This window comes from Emys orbicularis, chromosome 8 (genome assembly GCF_028017835.1).
Source record: "Emys orbicularis isolate rEmyOrb1 chromosome 8, rEmyOrb1.hap1, whole genome shotgun sequence".
NCBI lineage: Eukaryota > Metazoa > Chordata > Testudines > Emydidae > Emys > Emys orbicularis.
Genome location: NC_088690.1, coordinates 68,653,713 through 68,677,584, shown reverse-complemented (window position 1 = coordinate 68,677,584; position 23,872 = coordinate 68,653,713). Strand labels below are relative to the sequence as shown.

At 45.6% G+C, this 23,872-nt stretch overlaps 1 protein-coding gene across 1 annotated transcript in view; it reads right to left on the bottom strand.

Annotated features, from left to right (window-relative positions):
• Positions 1–23,872, bottom strand: part of MTA1 (metastasis associated 1) — a 160,401-nt gene that overhangs the window by 12,449 nt on the left and 124,080 nt on the right. Inside the window, exon 18 of the mRNA XM_065409048.1 lies at positions 633–664. Coding sequence (XP_065265120.1) covers positions 633–664 — 32 coding nt within the window. The remainder of the gene's footprint in view (positions 1–632; positions 665–23,872) is intronic.

The window sequence follows — 23,872 nt, the reverse complement described above, 5'->3', positions numbered from 1 at the left end:
AGTGGCGCTTCACCCTTGTGCTGTCCCTCTGAAAGGGGGCGAATTGCACCCCAGGAGCACTCCATGAAAAGCACTTTGCCAGAAACCCATCAATTAGACTGGCTATTTGCTTCTGTCACCTGATAAAGCTCTCAGCATAATGGATGAAAGGCTAAGATGATTTTTTACTTTTAAAAACGCACACATTCTCAGCAGACAACTTTCACGCCAACTGTCTAAAAAATAAGAAACCATTTGCCAAACAAAAACCCTTCCGTCATGTCATCCCTTCCTCCTTCAATGAAACAGACTCCACCTAAAACACATTTCATCAGGGCTTTGCTGTAAACAGCCACGCTCTTGACTTCTGTATGAGTGGACACACCAAATGTTCCATTCAAAACAGAATTTCACTGATACACATTGCACTGTGTCTTTTTTCATTTAAACACCCAGATCTGTTTTTTATACACAAAACCATCCTGGCTAATTGGAAAAAAAAAGTGATAAAGTATGAATAGCTGTGAACAGCAAAAGCAAAAAAACCAAGATTGCCCTTTTAAAACCTATCTAGAGAGTTACGGTTTGGGGTTTTTTTTCCCTTCTCTCCTCCTCCCCCGACCCCTTTTTGGTTTAAATGAACATTCTCTTACCATTTGTCTGGTTTGTCCGTGGTTAGGCAGACCTAACAAACAGGAAAGAGAATAGAGCTCGTAAGACAGCAGTGATTTTCCAAGACAGAAAAAATACAAAATCAAACAAACACAGCTATGTTTGCATTTGGGTTGATTTTCTGATGTGGCAGTTTTCCATCACCCTAATCTCTCCCCTCCTTGAGGGATAACTGAGAAGATAGCATCCCTAACAACGCGATCTAAAAAACCAAGGCCAAAAAGCTTAAATATGCTACCCACTTTATTCTCCAGTCACTCATGCCTTACTGGACAATACATGGGAAACCATCACCAAAATCAAATCCCCTCTTTCAGATCTGGAAACTACTTCTCAATAGCTTGGGAACAGCTCCAGTTTTCAGATTTTATGATGGACTTAAGGAAAAGGACAGTATTGCACTATCAAAGGAGCAAAGAGTAAAATCTTTACTATCACCTGGGAAAATCCAAGGAGCTATTTTATCTCCTGGATGTACAATCAGATTGCATCTACTGAACTGCTCAGTCCATAAAACCCTGTCACAAGTAAAGACTTCCAATATCTTAGCTCCGACAGCCATAGAGCTCAGCAATCTCTCCATCACACAAGGTGATACTCCTGTAACACAAATATTACAGGCACAATGATCTGATGTAGTAAATGGTAGTCTAGTAACAGTATTAGATATTCCATTGCATTGCGAAAGGTCCATGTTTTAAGTGCAGAGCAAGTCTGTAAACTGAACCAGGGCTCTAAACAAACAGGAATACTACTGGACACATACAAGTATCAGTATGTAAGAGAATGAAGTCCTGGTATAGAGCTGCAGCAAAGGTATGGCAGGGAATGGCCTAGATAATCCAATACATTTTTTCCATCACCACCTTTTTACTATTTTATGGTCAGTTCAAATGATTTTTTTTAATATTACCTACATCAGTTAATTTGTACCAGCATGCACATTCCCAAAACTTTAATCACATTTCATCAACTGCAGTGCACATGAGCATCATTGGGCCCCTTTTTGGCCCAGAAAGGAATTGTTCTAGACATAGAGAGAATATGTATTATAACAGGCAGCTACTGACTGCAAAATGGATTTCCATTATAACCTTGCTTTCACACACACATAACTTTTCTAAACATTATCCTTTTAGCCTGAAATTTTCCTTGTTTGGTCTTTGACCAAAGATGAACTTTTATTTAAAAATATATGTTTGAGCAAAGTCCCTGCTGCTATTTGAGAATTCAGCAACAATTTTCTCTCTCACACACACACCCACACCCACCCCTCCTGTTTTAAAAGATTCTAACCGTAATACTCAGATAGATGCCTACTTCAAAACTGGCTACATCTGAAGATTCCTTTGTATACTGTAAACCCTAAAATACTTAGTAAGTACACCGGTAAAACATATAGGATATAAAACAAGGCCAAGTTAATGTTTCAGGAAAAAAATACAACTGTTGGACTTTCCTATTTTTGAGTGCTTGGGTGGTCTTAACTGTAATATTGCCGTAAAATCAGTAGTTTGCATCATTCATGGTAACAGTGCACCTTTCTGCAAAAGGGCAGATATAAGATAATGTTTTCACCCCTCGGCCAAAACTACCAACATATGAAGACAAACGCACACATTCACACATGCAGGGGTGCTGTGCTGGAACAATTTGTATCGGGGGATGCTGAGAGCCACTGAACCAAACTGTAAACCCTGTAGATGATGGAACCCACTTCAAACCAAGGGGTGTGGCAGTACTCCCAGCACTCCCAGTTCCAGCACCTATGCACACATGGCTTCATTTTCTGGCACTTCAGTGCTCAAACATCCACCTTCAGAGCTGGAGATCACCTAATGATTGTTTGCAGTATTGTTGCAGCTGTGTTGGTCCCATGGTATTAGAGAGAGACAAGGTAGGTGACCCCAGACCTGAAGAAGAGCTCTGTTTAGCTCGAAAGAGTGTACCTTCCACCAACAGAAGTTGGTCTAATAAAAAAATATTACCTCATCCACCTTGTCTCTCTAATGAAGGAGATGTCAACCAATGATACATCCAGTATCAGGAAGGAGCTTGGTTGGTGAAGGGAATGTAAGTCTCCACCTAAGCAGCAGTCACATTCAAAAGGCAGGAGCAGGAATGGCTAGTTGATGTAGACAAAGAGCTTGACACAGCTGTTGGGAGGAGCATGGTCATTAGGTTGCAAGTTGGGACTGGAAGTCAGGAGACCGAGTTCTAGTCACTGCTCTGCAATTTTATCCATTATGTGACTGTGGGTAAGTCACTTTATCACCTCGTACTTAGGTTTCCCTTTCTACAAAATGAGGATAATACTGTCCTTGCTCACAGGGATATTGAGAGGTTTAACCAACTGATCTTTGTGAAAAACTTTGAGCTCTGTGGATGGAAGGCACAGGGCTCAATACGCTTGATGCCAAGGAAGACAGGGCCATAGGGGCAGCTGGTGTCAAAGGATTTCCATTCAGCGAGGAGAGGTAGCTACTGGGGCAAGGAGGATGTTGGTGTACAGGTAGTAGTCAGTAGCAAGGCTACTCCCAAGTTCCAAGATCAGTAGTAACTCAGATCCTCCATGGTGAGAAGACACAGATGTCACATGTTGAGAGTGACAAAAGCAAGACTCAGAGGTGAACGCTACTGGTTCCAAGAGTTTGTGCTTCAGGTCCATAGACAACAGCAAAAAAAACCCAACAACCACCCCAAAACCTGTTAATCACCCAGCATATGGACTCAGCCTCAAAAATAAGCTGCTCCTTCCAGGAAAAAGTGAGCCACATTATATAATTGATTATGTCACTGATCCAGTAATCAGCAACATAAAATAGATACATTTTTCAAAGCAATTTTTATAGCCTTGCTATTACACTATGTTTGATGTTAAGATATCTGTAGGCAATACACCAATACTTAACTATTTGAGATTGTTCCCTTTCAACAAATTTATATACCTGGAATGTAGAAGACAAGAAATAATACAGCAATAGCCATTTAAAAAAACTAATTGTGTTATGACAGAAAATTACATTGGAAATAATGGCTGGCCATTTAAAATACACCATTTATCAATAGTTATTGCTTCACAGTAGCAGAGATACAGTACCACAGCTATAACATATTCCAAATATAATTTCAGAGCTGCTGTTCAACTTTTCAGGGGTTGAGAATGGAACAGACACCCTTCTCCCCTAAACACACACACAATGAGGCAGTGAGGGGGAGACACACACACACAAGTCTTAGACCTAAGTATATATTAGGGACAAAAATGCAGAGGGCTCTGGCAGCCCTTCTACAGCCCTCTATATTTAAAAGGAGACTTTTTCTCTTAACAGTGTCTCATTACAGGGATCCGAGAAAAGGGACAGGGAAGGGGGTCTGGGATAACCCTTTTCTAAAATCCAACTGTCTGAAGGTATAGACTTCCATGCCTGAAAACATGGCATTGACTGCTACCAAAAGCAGAGAAACCTAGGAAAATACAGGGATTTATTTCAAGTTCCTCTGGCATACCGTCAAGCTGCGTGCTTCTAAGGGATATTCAGTGACAATACAAAACTGAGGAGGAAGGCTGTTGATGACCATAAGTTTTCCCCTGACTAACCAGATTTTCCCTCTTTTTAGAGATGAAAGCTACAAGGCAGATGGCTACAGAAACTAAGATGCTTTCAGAAATCTCAAAGATTAGGATTTATTTCCACAGAACAATAAGAAAAAACTCATCGCCCTGGAGAGTGATCTGCTGTCTTTAAATTTTTCTAAAGCCTCAGAGTGAGATAAATATGACCACCACAGGAACTTCAAGAGGTCAAATTAATTCAAGAACTTGACTGCACATCTGCAGGTAACCTAGAGTTCCTTAGCCACAAATGACCCTGGAATGTTACTGAAATGGCTATAGAACAAGCCGCCATATTATAGACAGTGCATGAAGCCCTCAAAGTATGTCTCAGCTCTTGAACAGTGCACAGGCATCAAAACCTTTGATCTCTAGCACAAGATATATTCTGCAGGACAGCTTGCTTCACAGGGAGTAGTCACAATCGGTTATAATGATCTTATGACTGGCCTTTCTTAGAGTGTCAGAGCTGCAAGGGGATATATTTCCAAGATGATCGAGGAGTCAATGAATTTCTATTTCACTGCAGCTAAATTCCAATTCTATTTAATTTACTCCAATGAAATAAAGGCAAGTTTAAAGCCTAGATTAGATCTCATTAAAAAAGAGCCACCACACTAAAACATTGCCCTCTTTGCACCAACCCTATCCCTCCTTTTTTTAATTAATCTAATAGATACCTGACCTGAGGGAGTTAATGACTCCAGGGAACACTCAACTCAATCTCCTGCAGTGCTTCTGGGGCCAAGGAGTAGTTGGCACTCACCACTACACCCACCTGACTGCACAGCATCAGAGTGAGATGTCTAGCTTCTGTCATACTACAGAGAAACCTGCTAGCATGGCTGATTTCCTGAGGAAATCTGCAAGAGCACATAAGTGCACGCTCTATTTGACACAATCCCTATTTGTATGGAGTCCAGCAAGCCCTTATCGTGCCACAGTGGTGGCATCACAACTCCCCCAAATTGCCTACCAGTTGCAGAAGTGCAAACTCCTTCCGCAGCACCTCTACAAAATGCACTCCTGTCACTGCCAAAGGTGGGAGAGCCAAATCCCCTAATCTAATCTCTGAAGTATTCATTCACACCTGGGTGTCTAACAAATGGAGAACCTTCCAACATATCACAAAGCCAAAAGTCAGGAAGCGGCAGAATAGAAAATGAGCACCTCTCCTTCTGCTAGTCACCTTTTCATCTAACTAGAAATCTCTAAGCCCCTTTCTGTTCCTCTTTTCTTACCCTCATTTTAGATAAACTTTACCTCAGCACCACAAAATCTTTGCCTAAATCCCTCTCCTCCACCAGCAGATAGCATGCAGCTCCCCACAAGCAACCCCTGAAGCACTGACTTAGTCCCAAGGAAAACCACAGTCCAACACCAAACCATTTAGGGCATGCCTTAGTGTAAGGGGACTGTTGCCCCTTACTAACATTCAGTGGGGGTGTTTTGGTTGGCTAGCTCCCAGCACTAAAAGGGGAGGGGTCGATGGGAAATCAGGACACTGAGACTGACAGTCCCCAGGAACAATGGCGAGAGGCCAATGCTCCAGGTCAGCCTGATTGACAGGGCGGGCAGGCTAATCAGCATGACAGGAGGCCAGGGTGGGTCCCGTCCTCCGTGTGAGTTGGAATTGCCTGGGTCAGACTGAGTGGGGCCGAGCTAAGGAGAAAGCAGGGGCCCAAGCTGAGCTGGAGAGCAGAACCGTGCCAGATCCAGAGGGGCCAGAGCCGCAGCCACAGAGCCAGAGACGCAGCCCAGGGAGAGCAGATCCTGTGCTGGGAGCAGAGCCGCAGCCACAGAGCCAGGTGTGGTGAGCAAGTGGGGCCAGCCAAGGGGGGACCTTGGGCAAAGGGCCCAGCACAGAAAGACACCCCTAGCCAAGGGCCCTTGCAGGCCAGACCGGGAGGGGGACCGTAACTTGACGGGGGGCTGACGCTGGGAAGAAGGGTCCCACCACTCAAAGCCCAGAGGTGTGTGGCCACCACCATTGCAAGTGTCCAACCCGCAGCATACCTGCAGCACAGCCAGGGCCTGAGAAGGAAATCTGGGACCTACAAGGAACAGACTGTGAACTGCCCTGACGTTCCAAAGACACTGTTTGTGATGTTCCCTGCCACAGAGCAGGGTGATGTGTTTTCCTTTAACCTTTCCCATTTTTCCTCATTCTTTTTTTAAAATTAATTGTTAATTAAACAACTTGTATTTGCTTTAAATTGTATGAAATGATCAGTGGGTCAGGGAGGTGCCCAGTGCAGAGAGAGTACCCCGGAGTGGGGACACCCTAGCCCCTGTCCTGGGTGACCACAGCAGGGTTGGGGGTCGAGCCCCCCAGGAATCCTGGGCCCAGCCTTGTCGGGGTTTACGAGGACTCTGCCAGACAGGAGAGTGGAAGGGGAGTCCTCAAGGGCAGGGAGGCCTCTGGGTAAAGGAAGTGGGAGTGAGGACTCAGATCCTTTCGCTAGCCCACTTCACCGGGGTAGTGCAGAAGCCAGGAAAGTTCCCCACAATAGCGGGACCATTCCCCCGCTTACATTAGGATGGCCTAATTTATAACATAGAACTTTTAACTCCCTCCCCTACACTTTGGCATGGCCAACCACATAATGCACCCACTAAAGTTTGCTCCCCCAAAATGCACATCCACTTCGCGTAGGCCCAAGTCCTCTTTTTGTCAATCAGCACAGCAAACAGTTAATCTTCATATTTATTTCTCTTTGCTGAAGAGAACTATCATGCAATACATGCAGTGTGAAAAGTCATTCAGAAATGTTGCTGTGATAAACTGCAATGTACATAGAAAACTGAAAGGTACATTGTCAAGACTACAAAAACAACAAGGAGTCTGGTGCATCCGAAGAAGTGAGGTTTTTACCCACGAAAGCTTATGCCCAAATAAATCTGTTAGTCTTTAAGGTGCCACCAGACTCCTTGTTGTTTTTGTAGATACAGACTAACACGGCTACCCCCTGACACTGTCAAGACTAGTTAGTTTAAAATCTAAGCTACCTTTTAAAATACATAGATTTGTTTTCAAAGTCCATGTAATATTTTTACACACATTTTCTCCCTCTTCCTGCCCCCCTCCAAAAACAGAACCAAACCCAAAAAACAAATGCCTTTCCCGGGATCTTGTTCTTCTCAACAACAACAAAAACATCAGCAGTCCCACATTCGTGAGCGAACCATAACAAACCAGTGTGTGCACATGACCGAATAAGTATTTTCTGATAAGGAAACAGACTTCATTTTCAAGTTGCGAAACGAGTTTCAAGCTTAACTTTAAATAGTGAAAGGGGGAGAGGGAGAGTGGGTATGTGTATAAATAAATAATGGAAATTATATCGATAACTCCTTTAATTGTTGAGAAAATAGTGCCAGTATTTTACATAGTTGGAGCTGTGAGCAGATTGTTAGATGTCTATCACCTTAAAAGTGCAGTGGGTGAACTTGCAGGAGTGTAAGTACAGAAGTGCAACTAGCAGAACAGTATGTAGACTAGACTAATGGTTTCTTATAAAAATCTGTTGTGAATACCATGTTAAAATTGTAAGTTACTTACCTAAATAAGTTCCTACCAAGATTGGCAAAGGAGAAGGGGGAAAAAAAAAAAGATTTAAAGTTAAAAAAGGAAAGATTATGTGAAATAAAAGCAGAAAAACAAAGTAACTATTTTGATTGTAATGGAGAGCAAGAGTGACTGAGTTTCTAGAATGTCTGATATTACACTAAATGAGGCAAGATTAAAACAGAAATTAATTTTCTCCAAATACGTGATAAAGCAAAGGCCAGACTGGATTCTCTCGACAAAAAAATAGTTGTTTTTTACCCACATCCATTCACTATCCTTGCATATTATGTATTTATTGGCCTTGTACACTAGATCCTGAAATGCTCAGTTCTACAGCTGTTTACACTGAATCAGTTTGCTACCAATACACTACATGGTCATGTTCCGATGCCCTCGCTCATACTGGGTCACACCCTGCTCCACAAGTAGTCCCACTGACTCTGATGGAACTCTTTGTGAAGTAAGGTCCTATTCCACATGAGAAAGGCCACTGGTGATTAGATGAGATTAGTCCATAATGGGTCAGCAGTAGTCAGCTTCATCCCTAAAATATCATTCTTATACTCTGTCTAGATGTGAGGTCCTGGAGGAAGAGAAAAGTTCACTTTAAAACCTTGTTTCTTTAGGAGCTGTCAAATCTGGATGACAGAAACTGTAAGCAGCTCAGTTACCTGCTACTCTCCAACCTGGGACAAACATATGGAACCCCATATAACAAATATGAGTCCAAGCTACCTGTTGTCATCTTCAAGGCCATTCACAACTTTGTCCCTTCCCTACTGTTCACTCATCTCTTATACTGTCATTACCCTGCTCCTTAATTGCGTCAATTATGCCAGCCCGTCTTCTAGATATGGTCTAAAGCAGGGGTCGGCAACCTACGGCATGTGTGCCAAATACGGCACGCGAGCCGATTTTGAGTGGCACGCTGCCTGCCCGGTGAGAAGAGGAGGAGGAGGGGCGGAGGGGCCGGAAAGTGCTACACTGGGGGAAGAAGCGGGGGAGGAGGGAAGCTTGGCTGCCACAGGACCAAGCTTCTGCCTCCTGCCCCCGCAGGGGAGAGCAGTGGGGGGGGGGGTGACCTGCCCCCCCACTGCTCCCCCGCCCACCGCTCTCCCCTGCAGGGGCAGGAGGCAGAAGCTTGGTCCTGCGGCAGCCAAGCTTCCCCCCTTCCCCACTTCTTCCCCCAGCATGGTGCATTCCGGCCCCTCCTTCTCCCCCTCCCTCTCGGCGATGGCCCTTGCGAGGGGGAGGGGGAGCGGAGCAGAGCCGAGCGTGCTCCCTGCTCCATAGAGCAGGCAGAGAGGTAGGGACGGGCCTTGGGGAAGGGGGTGGAACAGGGCATATCCCTCCCAGCCCCCTGCCCTGAGCCGCTCAGGGCAGGGAGCACCCCCACGAGTCGAGCACCACAGCCTTCTGCCCTGCACCCCCACACCTCCCCCAGCCCTCTGCCCTGATCCTCCCCACACACACCCAGCCTTCTGCCCTGCACCTCCACACACCCCAGCCCTCTGCCCTGACCTCCCCCCAACACCCAGCCTTCTGCCCTGCACCTCCACACACACCCCAGCCCTCTGCCCTGACCTCCCCCCAACACCCAGCCTTCTGCCCTGCACCTCCACACCCCCCCCAGCCCTCTGCCCTGGCCTCCCCCCAACACCCAGCCTTCTGCCCTGCACCTCCCTCCAACACCCAGCCTTCTGCCCTGCACCTCCACGCACACCCCAGCGCTCTGCCCTGACCTCGAGTCGCCCCCAACACCCAGCCTTCTGCCCTGCACCTCCACACACACACCCCAGCCCTCTGCCCTGACCTCGAGTCCCCCCAACACCCAGCCTTCTGCCCTGCACCTCCATACGCCCCCCAGACTTAGAGAGAGACCTTCTAAAAAACGTTAACATGTATTACCGGCACGCGAAACCTTAAATTAAAGTGAATAAATGAAGACTCAGCACACCACTTCTGAAAGGTTGCCTACCCCTGGTCTAAAGAATACTTAGTCTTGCCATGAGTGGAGGGGACTGGACTAGATGACCTCTTGAGGTCCCTTCCAGTCGTATGATTCTATGATTCTCTTCAAACAAATCTAGGGCAAGTATACATCCCAATGTTATTGGGACCGTCATGAAAGGCTTTGTTTTATATAGTCAACTAGACTCCCCCTCCCAATTTTTCACACTTGCTATCTGGTCACTCTAAACAAACCTCTCTGTGCCTTTCTCCACGCTGTCCCTTATATGCATGGAGTGCCCTCCCTGAATAGATCCTTGAAATTTGGAGGAGAAGGTGGCAGTCTCTCTCCAGACCTACTTTTACCACACTACCAGTAAAAACCTAATCAGCGTACAATGGCTAGGCTGAGGGCAGGTGGGAAAATTCATCTATATATCTCACCATTTGCTATAAATATAAAAATGATATACTTGTCTCCACTGCCCCTGATCTTTTTAGACTAAGCTCTCCAGGACAAGGCTTATGCTTAACTTTGTACAGAGTCTAGCACAACAAATCTGATCAGGGCCTCTGTGCACTACTGAAATATAAATATTGTACCTTGAGGACATGCAGTTCAACTTGCTTCTCACAAAGTGGCTTATCTCCTAAGTGCAGATGTGCAGAGGAGAGAAGAGGCTTCTAAAGGATAGACTGTGCTTTTAGCATGCAACTCACAGCAAGGGGTGGTGCATAGGCTCATCTCCCAGCAGGAAGCACTGGGAGGCAGCATGAACAATGCTGCCTGGATCGCCCCAGTTGTGCTGGTGGCAATATTCACTACATCCCTTTAGAAGGGTATAGAATACTTGCCCTCATGAAGCCAGCCAGCTCCACTAACCCATGTGCAAGCGGGTGAAGCTATGGCTCCACCCATTCTCCCCACAGTAGCTCCTTGAGGAGAAGCATCTGGGATGCAGTCCTTGTGCTCCCATGAGCACACAGGCTGCTATTGTGGCTAGACCCTTACTTTCTCCTATGCCCCTGCATGGCTACATAAGGGCACAGCCCAAGCTATCCCTCAGTGAGTAAGAGTTTTCCACCTCTCATGGGAGTTCTGCTTTGGGCACAATAGTCTTCAGGGCTCATTCAAAAACCAGATCTAGAACAAACAAATGAGATCTACCAATATTCTTAAGAGCAACCACAAACTCTATTCCTCATACTAATTTGAGAATAATTAGATGATTTTAAATAACTATAGCTACACTGGCTTTATCTGGTTAGCATATGTAAATCCATCTCCTCAGTAATACTGAAGTTACATTTTGAAAGATTTCCTATGGTTCAGAACTGCATTTCAGTAAGAGAGAATGCCAGTGGAATCCAGAATCAGAGAACACTTGTATCCCACTGCTATCTAACTACCAAGACTTGCTGAGTAGTTTATTTTCAAGGCTGGGGAAATTTGCCCTGAAACAATGTTCTACTCTCTTCAATGTTTGCTTTATTTCTACTTGGCCAAATAGAACATGCTCTTTTCTGAGGATGAAAATGCTTCTTTCTATTCCCCCCTGCACAGACTCAGCCCTGCTGTGCAAATGCAGCTCACTAATCTCCACTGAGTAGAACATTAGGGGGGGGGGGGGGCGGGGGGGGAGAGAGAGAGAATGGGAACCCAGCATGCTGACTTCCTTTATGTTTTTGAATCTGCCTGACCTTCATTTCAAACTGTGCTCTGTGCAGCTGAACAGTCTTTTTACCAAGCCATTATTACATCTAACTGATCATGTAAGCTTTTCACAGTATTCAATATTCTCCTCCATCCAACTGATCCCTTCCCCCAACTAATTTTCCATCCTAATTAAATCTCACCTTTCAATCTTTCCACAGTATTGCATATTTGCGGAGTTTCCAAGATTTTTAGTTTATCTACAGAATTACCGAGCTGCATAATCACTGCCCAAGGCTGCTCATTACTAGCACTCTGAGCCCAGTCTAGATTCAGCCCTCCAGTGTCTACACATCAGGCCAAGCTTCCCAGTTTCAAAAAGAATAGGGAGCTCTCCTCCTTTGTCTTCTGGAGGCCTCACTGTGGGGAAGGGATTTCTTCCATTTCTCTTCGTGCATCTGAATGCCTTTTCCCTATTTCTTCTGATTTTCTTTCCAGTTGCTGCAATCTCTTGTGAACTCACAGACATTCATCTTCAAGGAAAGAAGTCTTCATTCAGTCCCCCACCACTTTCCATGCACTTATTTTGCTTGCTAGCAACTGTATTCACCATTATGGACACTGCAGAGATTTTAGGGTCAATGGCTGTAAGCCACTGCTGCAGGGATTTTTGAACCCAGATCTTTGACCAGAGTCAGATCTGTTTAATAATTAATTCTTGGCATATAGCTATGTCTCCAAGACCTGCCATTTCCTCCTTTTGTTCGGGGTCTGAATCTTTTTCTACTTCTCTGTGTGGTTTTACACCACTGACAGCTTCAACTAAGGGTTCTCTCATGTAGGCATGCCGTCGTGTACCACCAATGCTGTTATGGCCATCAGGGTCAATATCTGCACTAAGGTATCTGCAAACCTTGGAGGACCACTGCATCCAGGCTCCTGTCCGGCAGCAGGAAGGTTTGGAATGAAGTGGCAGCGAGCAGGGCTCTGGTTTATTTAAATTGTTTCTGGATGGACAAACTGAGACTTTGGGTAGTTCATCTTGAATGACTGTGTTTTTGGCAGCCCAACGGTGGCTGACTGCCCTTCCAAACTTCTCTCTTTGATCCAGATAAGCACATGGCCATATCTTTCTGTAAGATATATGCTGCACAAAAGCCAACCCAAAAGGCAATACATGTAGTTCATAGATTTTTGGGGGGCCAGAAAGAACCATTAATCACAGAATCATAGAAGAACAGGGATGGAAGAGACCTCAGGAGGTCATCTAGTCCAACCCCCTGCTCAAAGCAGGACCAACACCAACTAAATCATCCCAGCCAGGGCTTTGTCAAGCTTGGCCTTAAAAACCTTTAAGGATGGAGATTCCACCACCTCCTTAGGTAACCCATTCCAGTGCTTCACCACCCTCCTAGTGAAATAGTGTTTCCTAATATCCAACCTAGACTTGCCCCACTGCAACTTGAGACCATTACTCCTTGTTCTGTTATCTGCCACCACTGAGACCAGTCTAGCTCCATCCTCTTTGGAACCCCCCTTCAGGTAGTTGAAGGCTATCAAATCCCCACCCCCCTCACTCTTCTCTTCTGCAGACTAAGATTAAGATCTACACTGACTTCCTGCATAACAGAGGCCACAGGACTTCCCTGAATTAATTCCTGCTTCAAGTCCCACAGCTGAGGTTGAACTATGGCATATCCATTAGAAAAACATCCAATCTCGATTGAAAGATTTCCTGTGATGGAGAATCCATATAACCCTTGGTAAATTGTTCCAAGGGTTAATTACTATCACTGTGCCTTATTTCTAGTCTCGATTTGTTTAGCTTCAACTTCCAGCCATTGGATCTAGTTATACCTTTGTTTGACAGATCAAACACCCCTATATTATCAAATATCTGTTCCCCATGTAGGTACTTATAGACTAAGCAAGCCCCCCCCCCCCCTTTAACCTTCTCTTTAGCTTAACGAACAGATTGAGCTTCTTGGGTCTTTCACTTTAAGACATGTTTTTCTATTTTTAAATCACAACTTTTTTCTGAATTTTCTCCAATTTTTCAACATTGTTCTTGAATTGTGGACACCAGAACTGGACACAGTGTTCCAATACTAGTCACACCAGTACCAAATACAGAGGAAATATAACTTCTTACTCCTACTCAATATTCCCATTTATATCTCTCAGGATTACATTAGCCCTTCTGGCCATAGCACTGCACTGGGAACCCACATTCAGTTGATTATCCTAGGAAGCAGTGACTCTGGAAAAACAGTTGGGGGTCATGGGGGATGGAGTCCCCATCTAGGGAACTGTTAACATTGTTCAGTTATTAGAAATCTGCAAAGCAGACATCTTCAAGGTAGAGAGCCCAAAGTCAGTTTTCTTCCTGTAAGAGAGGTAGGATCCCCCCCCAGAAATACTAAAGTCTCGGAGATCCAGGCTGGGCATAAAGCCTCCATCTTTTGGGGTATCAGAAAGAGCAAATTCCATGTAGACCCACTGGAAAATGATCAGGACATGTGTCTAAGGTACCCTAACAGCCTGTAGTTAAGGGGCCTTCATCTTTCTCAGTGGGGAGTTTTACTTGCAGTAGATATTGGCAGGCTATTTATTCCAGAACATTAAAAAAAGCTACTAAAAGCAAAAGATAGATGACAAGTTAATAAATTTGTAAATACCCTAGTGAACCTGGGGCATCTCAGACTCCGAGTACTTTAAAATGCTGAAAACAGTGGGATCTGCAGAGTGATTCCAGGCCCTGTGCTAACGAACAGGGAGCTGGGAAGGTCTCCTATGCTCAGAAGTTGCCTCCAGTAGGATCCGAGGGAGAACAGGTTTCCCAGAAACCACTCCTGGAAATAGAACCACTAAGCTTCTCCCACAAGCTAAGGGTACGTCTATACTTACCTCCGGGTCCGGCGGTAAGCAATCGATCTTCTGGGATCGATTTATCGCATCTTGTCTAGACGCGATAAATCGATCCCGGAAGTGCTCGTCGTCGACGCCGGTACTCCTGCTCCGCGAGAGGAGTACGCGGAGTTGACGGGGGAGCCTGCCTGCCGCGTGTGGACCCGCGGTAAGTTTGAACTAAGATAGTTCGACTTCAGCTACGTGAATAACGTAGCTGAAGTTGCGTATCTTGGTTCGAAGTGGGGGGTTAGTGTGGACCAGCCCTAAGAGTATTGAAGGTGGCAGTGGAACAGGTTAGCCAAGGCCTGTGGGTGAAGAGTGGGAGTGTTGTGTGGGGAAGGGGAGTGAACTGCATTGTAGTGCTTCTAGAAGGTTTCCTATAATTTCAGTGGCAACTAGTTTTTGATGCTTAATCAGGTGAATCCATATTCTGAACTTTACAAAGTTTGGCTGTAACTAAGACAGAGATGCTGGCTAGATTGCTAAACTGCATCTTTTCCCCCATTTAAAGACTCAGGTGAAATTTCAGTATTACGAGGTTGACTCTCTAATTCTTAAATGTCTAGAGTTAAATTATCCCATCAGGTTTGAGGGGCAGAGCTGAGATAAAAGTAAAAGAATATAAATTTAATTAAATTGCAAGTAAACCCAACATTAGATTTGCTGATGTGGAAATGATATTGCTACCACCAATCATATTATTAAATGTAGACCTAAGCCTTCAATAAACGTATCAAAAGGATTCTGGTCCTGAAAAATCCAAAGTGCTATTACCACCTCATACTATGAGGGATTTATTAGTTGAGGTTAATACAAATTTACATTCATTTCCAGGGGCCAACTGAAGCAGCTTTGCCTGTCCACAGTGGCTGGAAATACATTTCACAAATGGCCCCTTAAAGAGTATGTTAAATGGGGAGAGATAGGTGATTTCACTAATATGAATGTAGGTGGCTCTAAGTACATATCTCACTGAAAAGCACTAACCCAGAGACCAACGTAACAGGTAATTTGGAAGCAAGTATTAGTTATGTTAGCCCCACTACTTCTGCAGTACTGTTGTTACAGCATCTGAAAATGCCATCTGTTTCTTTCTGTGCCTCTTTCTAGCACAGACCCAAGACATAAAAGTCTGAACCAGCCTAGCAATCTATATAATGGACCATTAGAAAAAAGGGACTGCCAATAGTAAGATGTTCACAGTTCCAGTATGTCTCTTTATTTACAAGGGATATCCTGCCTGTCTGTTTCTGATAATACAGGATTTGCAGTAACCCTATCTTCACTTTCCTAAAACCTTTTCCAATGTTTTCTTTTTGGGAGTGGCCTCAGTGTAAAAGTGATTCCTTTTTTAACTTTGGGCCTATCCCAGTCCCCGGCTGCTCTAAATTACACTGGGACCAGCTCACAGAATCAGGGAACCATGGTTGGCTCCATGATGCCACCAGCCCTCAATCTCCTATGCCAAGCAGATCTGGTCCACATTGTTTAGACCCTGTTTTCTTACTGGGGTTGAGGCGTCCATTGTCCTAAAAATCAGAAAATCAAAATTTATAAATTGGAAAGTCTCCAAAATATTTGTCCTATGAAAACTAAGTCTAAACCAACAACGTTAAACTACTTTTAACTAGACCACAAGATATATAAGCTAACAGAATGCAGAAAGGGTGCAGGCAGGTTCCAGGAGCGAATCATTGAGCTACTTAGAAGCTGCAGATAAAAAATGATACGAAATTAAATGATGGCTTGTGGGCATGCAAGGTGCACATCTGCTAAAATTTTAATAGCATCTAATCTCAACGCAGCCCAGTGGACATCACAATGGGGGAAAAAAGAACCACAAAACACTCTTTTGGTCCAGCCTGACCAGGGACTTCGCTGCTGGGGCAATTTGCAAAAGGGAGATTTTAAGTGTCATTGAAATACACACAGTAAAATCTTCAAACCAAAAAGGGGACACTTTGGAACCCTACCTCAGGGACTCTCCACCTCTAATAGCAAAACATTATCAGAGGCCGCACCTTATAGGAGGAGGAATTGATTCTCTCTTCTTCCACTTCCCACCCTGAGGCCAGACAACCTTGGTCAGGGTTTCTGAAGTTTTTCAGCTGCTGAGTGACTCAGCAGTTCCCTCACTGATGATCAGCTGTTTAGCAGGGAGTGGAAATCATGACCACAACCATCTTATCAACAGGAGCTGTAGAAAGTCAGCAAGCTACTCAGCACGCTGGAGCTCCCCTGGACATCCCTTAGTTCTGGCATGGAGAGTGAGGAGGCCCAGGAGGAGGAGGAGACTTAATGGGTGAATGGGGAGAGTTTTCTTTATTACTTTATTTAAATTCACCCTCAAATCCAAGAACATTAAAAATGACATTGACGGCTACGTTAGTGCACAGTTAAGAATCAGAAAATAGATTCTTATGCTAACTCTAATGTACCCACACTGCATGTTTATATTTTCAATTATGAACTAGGCTGCTAACGTAACCTTAATATTCAAGGGATGTGCAGTGTGGCTGAGTTAATATTTATTGTGCAAACCTTCACTTTTGCATTGCCTGATTTGTGTTGAACATAACCTAAACTTGCATTAATAGGCTGGTTTCACTGCACTGTCTACAGCAGATGCCAGTCACTCTTACGAAATATAGTTTTTCAAATTATTCCAAAACAAAAACAAAAAAACAAAAAAACCTCTCCATGGTTGGTTTCTCACCAAAGGAGATGAGTTTTTTCTCAATCTTTAACGTCGGGGGGGAGGGGGAGGCAACGACATTTTCCACCTGCTATGACCAGGGCGGAAGTGAGAATCTTCCCATGCTTTTTTAAAAACAGCTTCAGTAAGAAATGGAAGTGTGAAACTTGAGACCTGGCACAGACAGTCTTTAGAACTTTTGCTTAGTAGGAAAAATGTTTTTATTTAATAAAGTCAAGATCCTTTGAAAATCCTGTTCTGTACATGCACAGTAGAACATGTTGTTGTCTACATGAGCAATGTGGTGTCATGGCAGGGACAACAGACTGGGAGTCAGGATACCTGGGTTCTATTCCCAGCTCTTACGTTTTCTTGGTGTGTAGGCACATCACTTAAGACCAATTTGGCTCAGTTTCTCCATTTGCAAAATTGTGACAAGAAGTTACTTACCTTATAGTAACTGAAGGTTCTTTCAGATCTATAGTACCTGTAAGTATTCCATTGTGGATTTGCATGTGCTCCACACACCCAGAACCAGCGAATTCTTGCAAGCAGTATCTGCTGGTCCATGCATGAATCCTTGCCCTCCTCATGATTCCAACCGAGAGCATAAAGAGCCAAATGGACTGATTACCTCTCCAGTTCCTGCTCTATTGTGAATCCAGTAAAGATCCAAAGCAGAGAGGAAGGAGGGTGGGTTGTGGAACACAGATATGGACCACACATCACAAAGAACTTCATTGTGGTATAAGGTAAGTAACTTCCTCTCCTTCAAGTGCTGGTCCCTTTGCGTATTCCAGCGTGGATGACTGACCAGCAGTACTTTGCGTAGGAGGAGGGTGCAAAGATGCAGACTGCAGAGCCGTCTGGAGGACTGCTGTCCCAATGGATGCATCAGTGGAGATATTCTGCACTAGACCATAATGCCTTGCAAATGTGTGGCTGGAACGCCATGTAGTTGCCCTGCAAACATCAAGTAACGCCACTTCCTGAAGTGATGCCACTGAAGTTGCTTGCAGTCTTGCAGAATGAGCCCTCACCCCATGAATGGGAGGAAGATGCAACTGTTAAGAGAGCAGGATACAGCCCAAGATCCATATAGAGAATCTCTGGGATAGCTTGACCTTGGATTAGTTCTGATATAGAGACCCCTCTAGGTCTGGGGTAGGCAAACTACAGCCCCTCAAGGCTTTGGATCCGGCCCGTGGGATTGCCCCCCATGGTGCGGTGGGCCCCGCGCCGCTCTCAGAAGCGGCTGGCATCATGTCCCTGCAGCCCCCAGGTGGGGGGGCAGAGGGCTCCGTGCATTGCCCTTGCCTGCAGGCCCTGCCCCCCGCAGCTCCCACTGGCGGGGAACACGGAACCGCGGCCAATGGGAGCTTTGGGGGAGATACCTAGAGGCGCAGCAAGGGCAATGCACACGGAGCCCTCTGCCTCCCGGGGCCGCAGCGCTTCCTGGAGCGGCGCGGGGCCGGGGACACGGCAGGCAGGCTGGGAGCCTGCCCTGGCCCCAGTGCGCGCCGCTGCCACCCCTGGAGCCACTTTAGATAAGCGGTGCTGGGCCGGAGCCCAAACCCCTCCTGCACCCCGCCCCCCAACTCCCTTCCCTAAGCCCCCTGCCTGCACCTCGCACCCCCGCTGCACCCCAACACCCTGCCCGGAGCCCCCTCGTATGCCCCGCACCTCTCCTGCACCCCAACCCCCTGCCGTGAGCCCCCTCCCGCAGTCTGCACCCCTGCCCTGAGCCCCCTCCTGCACTCCACACCCCTCCTACACCCCAACCCCCTTCCCTGAGCCCCCCATACACCCCGCACCCCTCCTCTGCCCCAATCCCTTGCCCTGAGCCCCTTCCTGCACCCCAACCCCCTGCCCCGGCCCTGCATACAATTTCCCCACCCAGATGTGGCCCTCAGCCCAAAAAGTTTGCTCACCCCTGCTCTAGGTGATTTTCTGATTGGTTTCATCTTTTGCGGGTAGAAAGTGAGAGCTGGGGGAAATTAAGTTTCCTCTCCTCCTTTGGGGGAGGGGGAATTTCCGATATAAATGCAATTAAATTTTGTCCTTTCAGAATACAGCGTATGGCAAACCTGCCATTAGAGCTCCCAGCTCACCTACCCTTCTGGCTGTGGCGATGGCCACAACGAATGCAACTTTCATTTATACCTACTCCTTTGATGTCTCACCTTATGGTTTGAAGGAAGGCTTTGAGAGTGCCAAAAGTACAAGATTTAAGCCCCATTGAGGAGTAGGTTACTCTACTAGTGAGAAGGTTCTAATTAGGCCCTTCAAGAATCTGCCAGTCAATGGGTTATTGAATAACCATCTGATGGTGGATGGCACGCACCGATTGCTGCCATGGGGACTCTCATAGAACTGAGGGAAAGAAGACATTCCCCTTATTTTGGAATATCTGCTGACTCAGGAGATATGTGTTTCTGCTGTGTCCCGATGGGAAAATGCTTCCACTTGGTGAAACAGCATTTCCCAGTGGAATCTTTTCTGCTGTTAAGGCTGATTTGTAAGGATTCACAGCAGCAATGTTCTAAGTGATGTCCATCCGAAAACCAAGCCATGAGATGGAGTGTTTCAGGGCTAGAATGCTTGATCCTGCCCTTCTCATGGGTCAAAAGATTGGGAAAGGACTGGAAGCTAATCAGAGGGCAAGTTGACATTAGAAGGAGATTTGGGAACCAAAACTGTCTGGGCCAATAGTAGTTGATGAGGATGATATGTACCCTGTCCTGTCAAATCTTCCTTAAGACTTGAGGCAGGAATAGTAAGAGAGTAAAGACATAGGTAAGATGTTCCGACCAGGGGAAGGAGAGCATTTCCTCGAAAATGTAGACCCAGAGCTCCTCTGGAACAGTAGACGTTTCATTCCCTTTTCGTTTGGGGGAAATGTCCTGACCAAGGGAAGGAGAACATTTCCTCGAAAATGTAGACCCAGAACGCCTCTGGAACAGTAGATGTTGCATTCCCTGTTTGTTTGGGAAGAGAACAGATCTGAGGTGGGGGTCCCCCATTGAGCGAAGATTCTGTTAACCACTGAATTATGCAATCGCCACTCATGATTGACCACAAAAGGCCTACTGAGGGTGTCCACCAACACATTCCGAGTTCCTGGAAGGTAAGCTGCTGACAGGATGATTCGATTCCTGACACACCAATTCCCTAAGGTGACTGCTTCTACACAGGGAGGTGGATCTCACCTTTCCCTGCTTATTGATGTAAGAGGTGGTTGTCATGTCTGACATTATGAGGACATGGTGGGACTGGATAAATTGCAGAAAAACCTTTGAAGCTGCTCTGACTGCTCAAAGTTCCAGAAGGTTGGTGTGCATCCTGGTTTCCAAGTGCTCTGTGCCATATGACTGTCCACGTGGGCTCCCCAGCCTAAGAGAGAGATGCCTGAAATGATCATCTTGTCTGGTAAGGAAGGTAGGAAGGGGATGCCCACACATACCTGATGAGGATCTTCCACCATGTTACTCGAAGGAATTGTTACCATGGTAATTATGCTGCATTTGGTTGGTGAATACACTGTGTGGAGCCACATCTGAAGGAAACATAGGTGGATTCTGGCAAATGGGGTAATGTAAGTGCATGAAGCCATGTGCCGCAGGAGGGAAAGAAAAGTTCTCACTGGAGCTTGAGGTTTGCGCATAACCTGGTCTATCAAGTTGCTCATAGTGTAAAACCTGTCCCTTGGTAAATAATCTCTCACTGTGAGTGCATCTAGAAGTGGTCCCCATGAAGTCTATAGTCTGCATTGGAGCAAGGATAGACTTTTCCAGGTTCAGACAGACTCCTAAAAAAGCGGCTGAAGCATTAATGAGGTCAACTCATAGGCTTCTTGACACGTCCTAGCAACAAGAAGCCAGTCATTGAGATAGGAGAAGATGGTGAAGCTGTTCCGTCTGAAATGAGCTGCTACTACCAGAGAGACCTGTGCTGGAAGTGGTCAGTGACCACCATGAATCTGAGAAAACACTTGTGGGCAGGGTGAACATTCAAGTGAAAGTAGGCATTTTTCATATCGAGAGCTGTAAACCAAATATCCTTTTCCAGGGATGGGATTATTGATGTCAGAGTGACTATTCGCAGGCTAGAATTTCATGTGAAGTGGTTGAGATTGTGGAGATTGAAGATAGGTCTCCAGCTTCTCTTCTTTTTGGGGACTAGGAGGTACATTTCCTGGTGCTGAAGTACCACCCGCTCTATTGCTCCTGGATGGAGGAGGGATTCCACTTTCTGCCTGAGAATCCCCTAATAAAAATAGTCCCTGAAGAAGGATAGCGGTTTTGGAGACATAGGGAAGTAAACTCAATTGCATAGCCAGACTGGATATCTAATACCCACTTGTCTGTTGTTATAGAATTCCAGTTGTGAAAATGGTGCTAAATGACCTCTGAAGGATATGAGGGGATGGGATCGAGGTGGTTTCATTAATGGTTTGCAGCTATCTAACTCCTATCAAAAATATCTTTTAGCTGGGGGAGGGGGTTGAGATGGTGCTGTAGACATAGAAGGTTCAGGAAAATTAGACTTCTATATCCTTTGTCTCTTATCAGGAGTGATAAAACTGTCAACTCGCCAGTCTAGGTTTGTAAGATCACTTGTGATACTTCCTTTTTGGGGCAGGTGTATATATTCCCAAGGAGTGAGGGTGGCCCTGGAGTACTTTAAAGTACATAAGGACTCATCTATCTTTTCAGTGAAAAGGTGAGCTCCACTGAAGGGCAAGTCCTCCATGGTGTTATGGATCTCCCTGAGAAATTCTGAAGCATATAGTCATGACTCTCAGGGCATCACAATGGCTATTCCATCAATCTAGAAGCTGTCTCTGCTGCATTAACTGCTGATTGAAGTGCAGTTCTGCAGAGCCCTGCAAAGCCACAAATATCTGCAGACCGTTTTTTTGGATTGGATGCGGATACAAATTTAGTATCCACACGGGGCTCTACAGTTCTGCCCTCAGCTTACCCTCTTCAATAAGAGCATGGAAGCAAGCTGTCTTGCTGAGGTAGTTTGTCTACAAAGTCTGTGAATAGCTAGTTGACTGGACCCGGTCATTTGCAAGATATCCAGGTGTTTGTTTTGAGAGTCCTGGATCTCATCTAGGGAGCTCTGTAGTTCCTCTGTCACCCTACACAATAAATCTTGTAATTGTTTATGGTCGTCCAGAGAGGATGGAGATGCCGGGTGACTGCTTCATCAGGAATGAAGAAGGCAAGCTTATCAGTAATGGAGAACTCGTTCACAGTCCTTCTCTTTTGTGGGATAAGGAGGAAACTCTCACGGTTCCCTCAGAGGAGAATGGTGAAGTGATTCCCTGGCAAAACACATGGGCTCTTTATATCTGGCATATGGGTCCCATGGTCCCCAGTATGGACAGTAAGCTGGGTCAGGAGGAGGTTGTGGGGGTCCCCAAGGCATCAGGTACCAATGCTGCCAAGGTAAATGTTGAGGTGGAGGTTGGTACCAGGAAGCTCTGAATAACATTTCTTGTAGGATAAGATGATGGCTCCTCTAGTGGTTCAGATTCTCCTAAGGAAGAGAAAAATGGGTCCAGATCCAATGGTGGTAACGACGGTTCCAAAGGAGGAAAGGCACAGCCAGTAGATGGAAGAGGATATAGGCTTCTGTCATTGGTAACACCCTCTAGTGGAGTCACAATCTCCCTAGTGAGAGAAGGTTCTGATGTTGGGGGAAACTGAGGCTCAGGAAGAGCAAAGTTATCCTCCGATGTAGTACAAGTCTCTGACCTCTCTAGAATGCGTAGGGTCCAATCTGCTCTCATTGATAGGGTCAGAGAAGGGAGGCTCCATGTGAGAGACAGAACCAATGGTACGGACGGTGGTTGAACCGATGGATCCTGACTTTTTGACTTGCATGGTAGCAGTTGAATTGGTGTCACTGGTACGGGGCCAAGTACTGATACAACTCTGGCTTTAGGGGTTTAGGGTCATGGCCCTGAGATTTAGTACATCCTAAGTCCTTAGGGGTTGAATGAGCAGACCTGCTCGATTTAGGCAGAGCTGTGTTTGACATCTTTGAAGCAGACTTACTCTTATGTTTCTATCAGAGGGGTAGCCATGTTAGTCTGGATCTGTAAAAAGCGACAAAGAGTCCTGTGGCACCTTACAGACTAACAGATGTATTGGAGCATAAGCTTTCGTGGGTGAATACCCACTTCGTCAGATGAATGTAGTGGAAATTTCCAGAGGCAGGTATAAATATGCAGGCAAGAATCAGTCTAGAGATAACAAGGTTAGTTCAATCAGGGAGGATGAGGCCCTCTTCTAGCAGTTGAGGTGTGAACACCAAGGGTGGAGAAACTGCTTTTGTAGTTGGCTAGCCATTCACAGTCTTTGTTTAATCCTGAGCTGATGGTGTCAAATTTGCAAATGAACTGAAGCTCAGCAGTTTCTCTTTGAAGTCTGGCCCTGAAGTTTTTTTGCCATCCCAGGCCATGCAGCAGTAAGAAGGAATTGGAGAGGCAGCCGGTCCGTTTCACCCTTTTATGCCTTCAGTTGGAAACACAAGGCGGAAAAGGGCGCACGTGAAGATAAATGGTTGCTGCTTGCAAGAATTCTGACTCCAGGTGCATGGAGCACATGCATATGCAGAGTGGAATATGCATAGGACCAGCACTGGAAGAAGAATAATTCTTACTAACCTTGTAAAGCACTTGGAGATCTATGAATTAAAAGTGCTATGTACGAGCAAAGTATTATAATTACAGGTGCTTGCTTGCTAAAGATGGATATGCACAGCAGCGCTGGCTAATCAAACAGCTAGCAGTGTCGCTGACATTATGAAGGG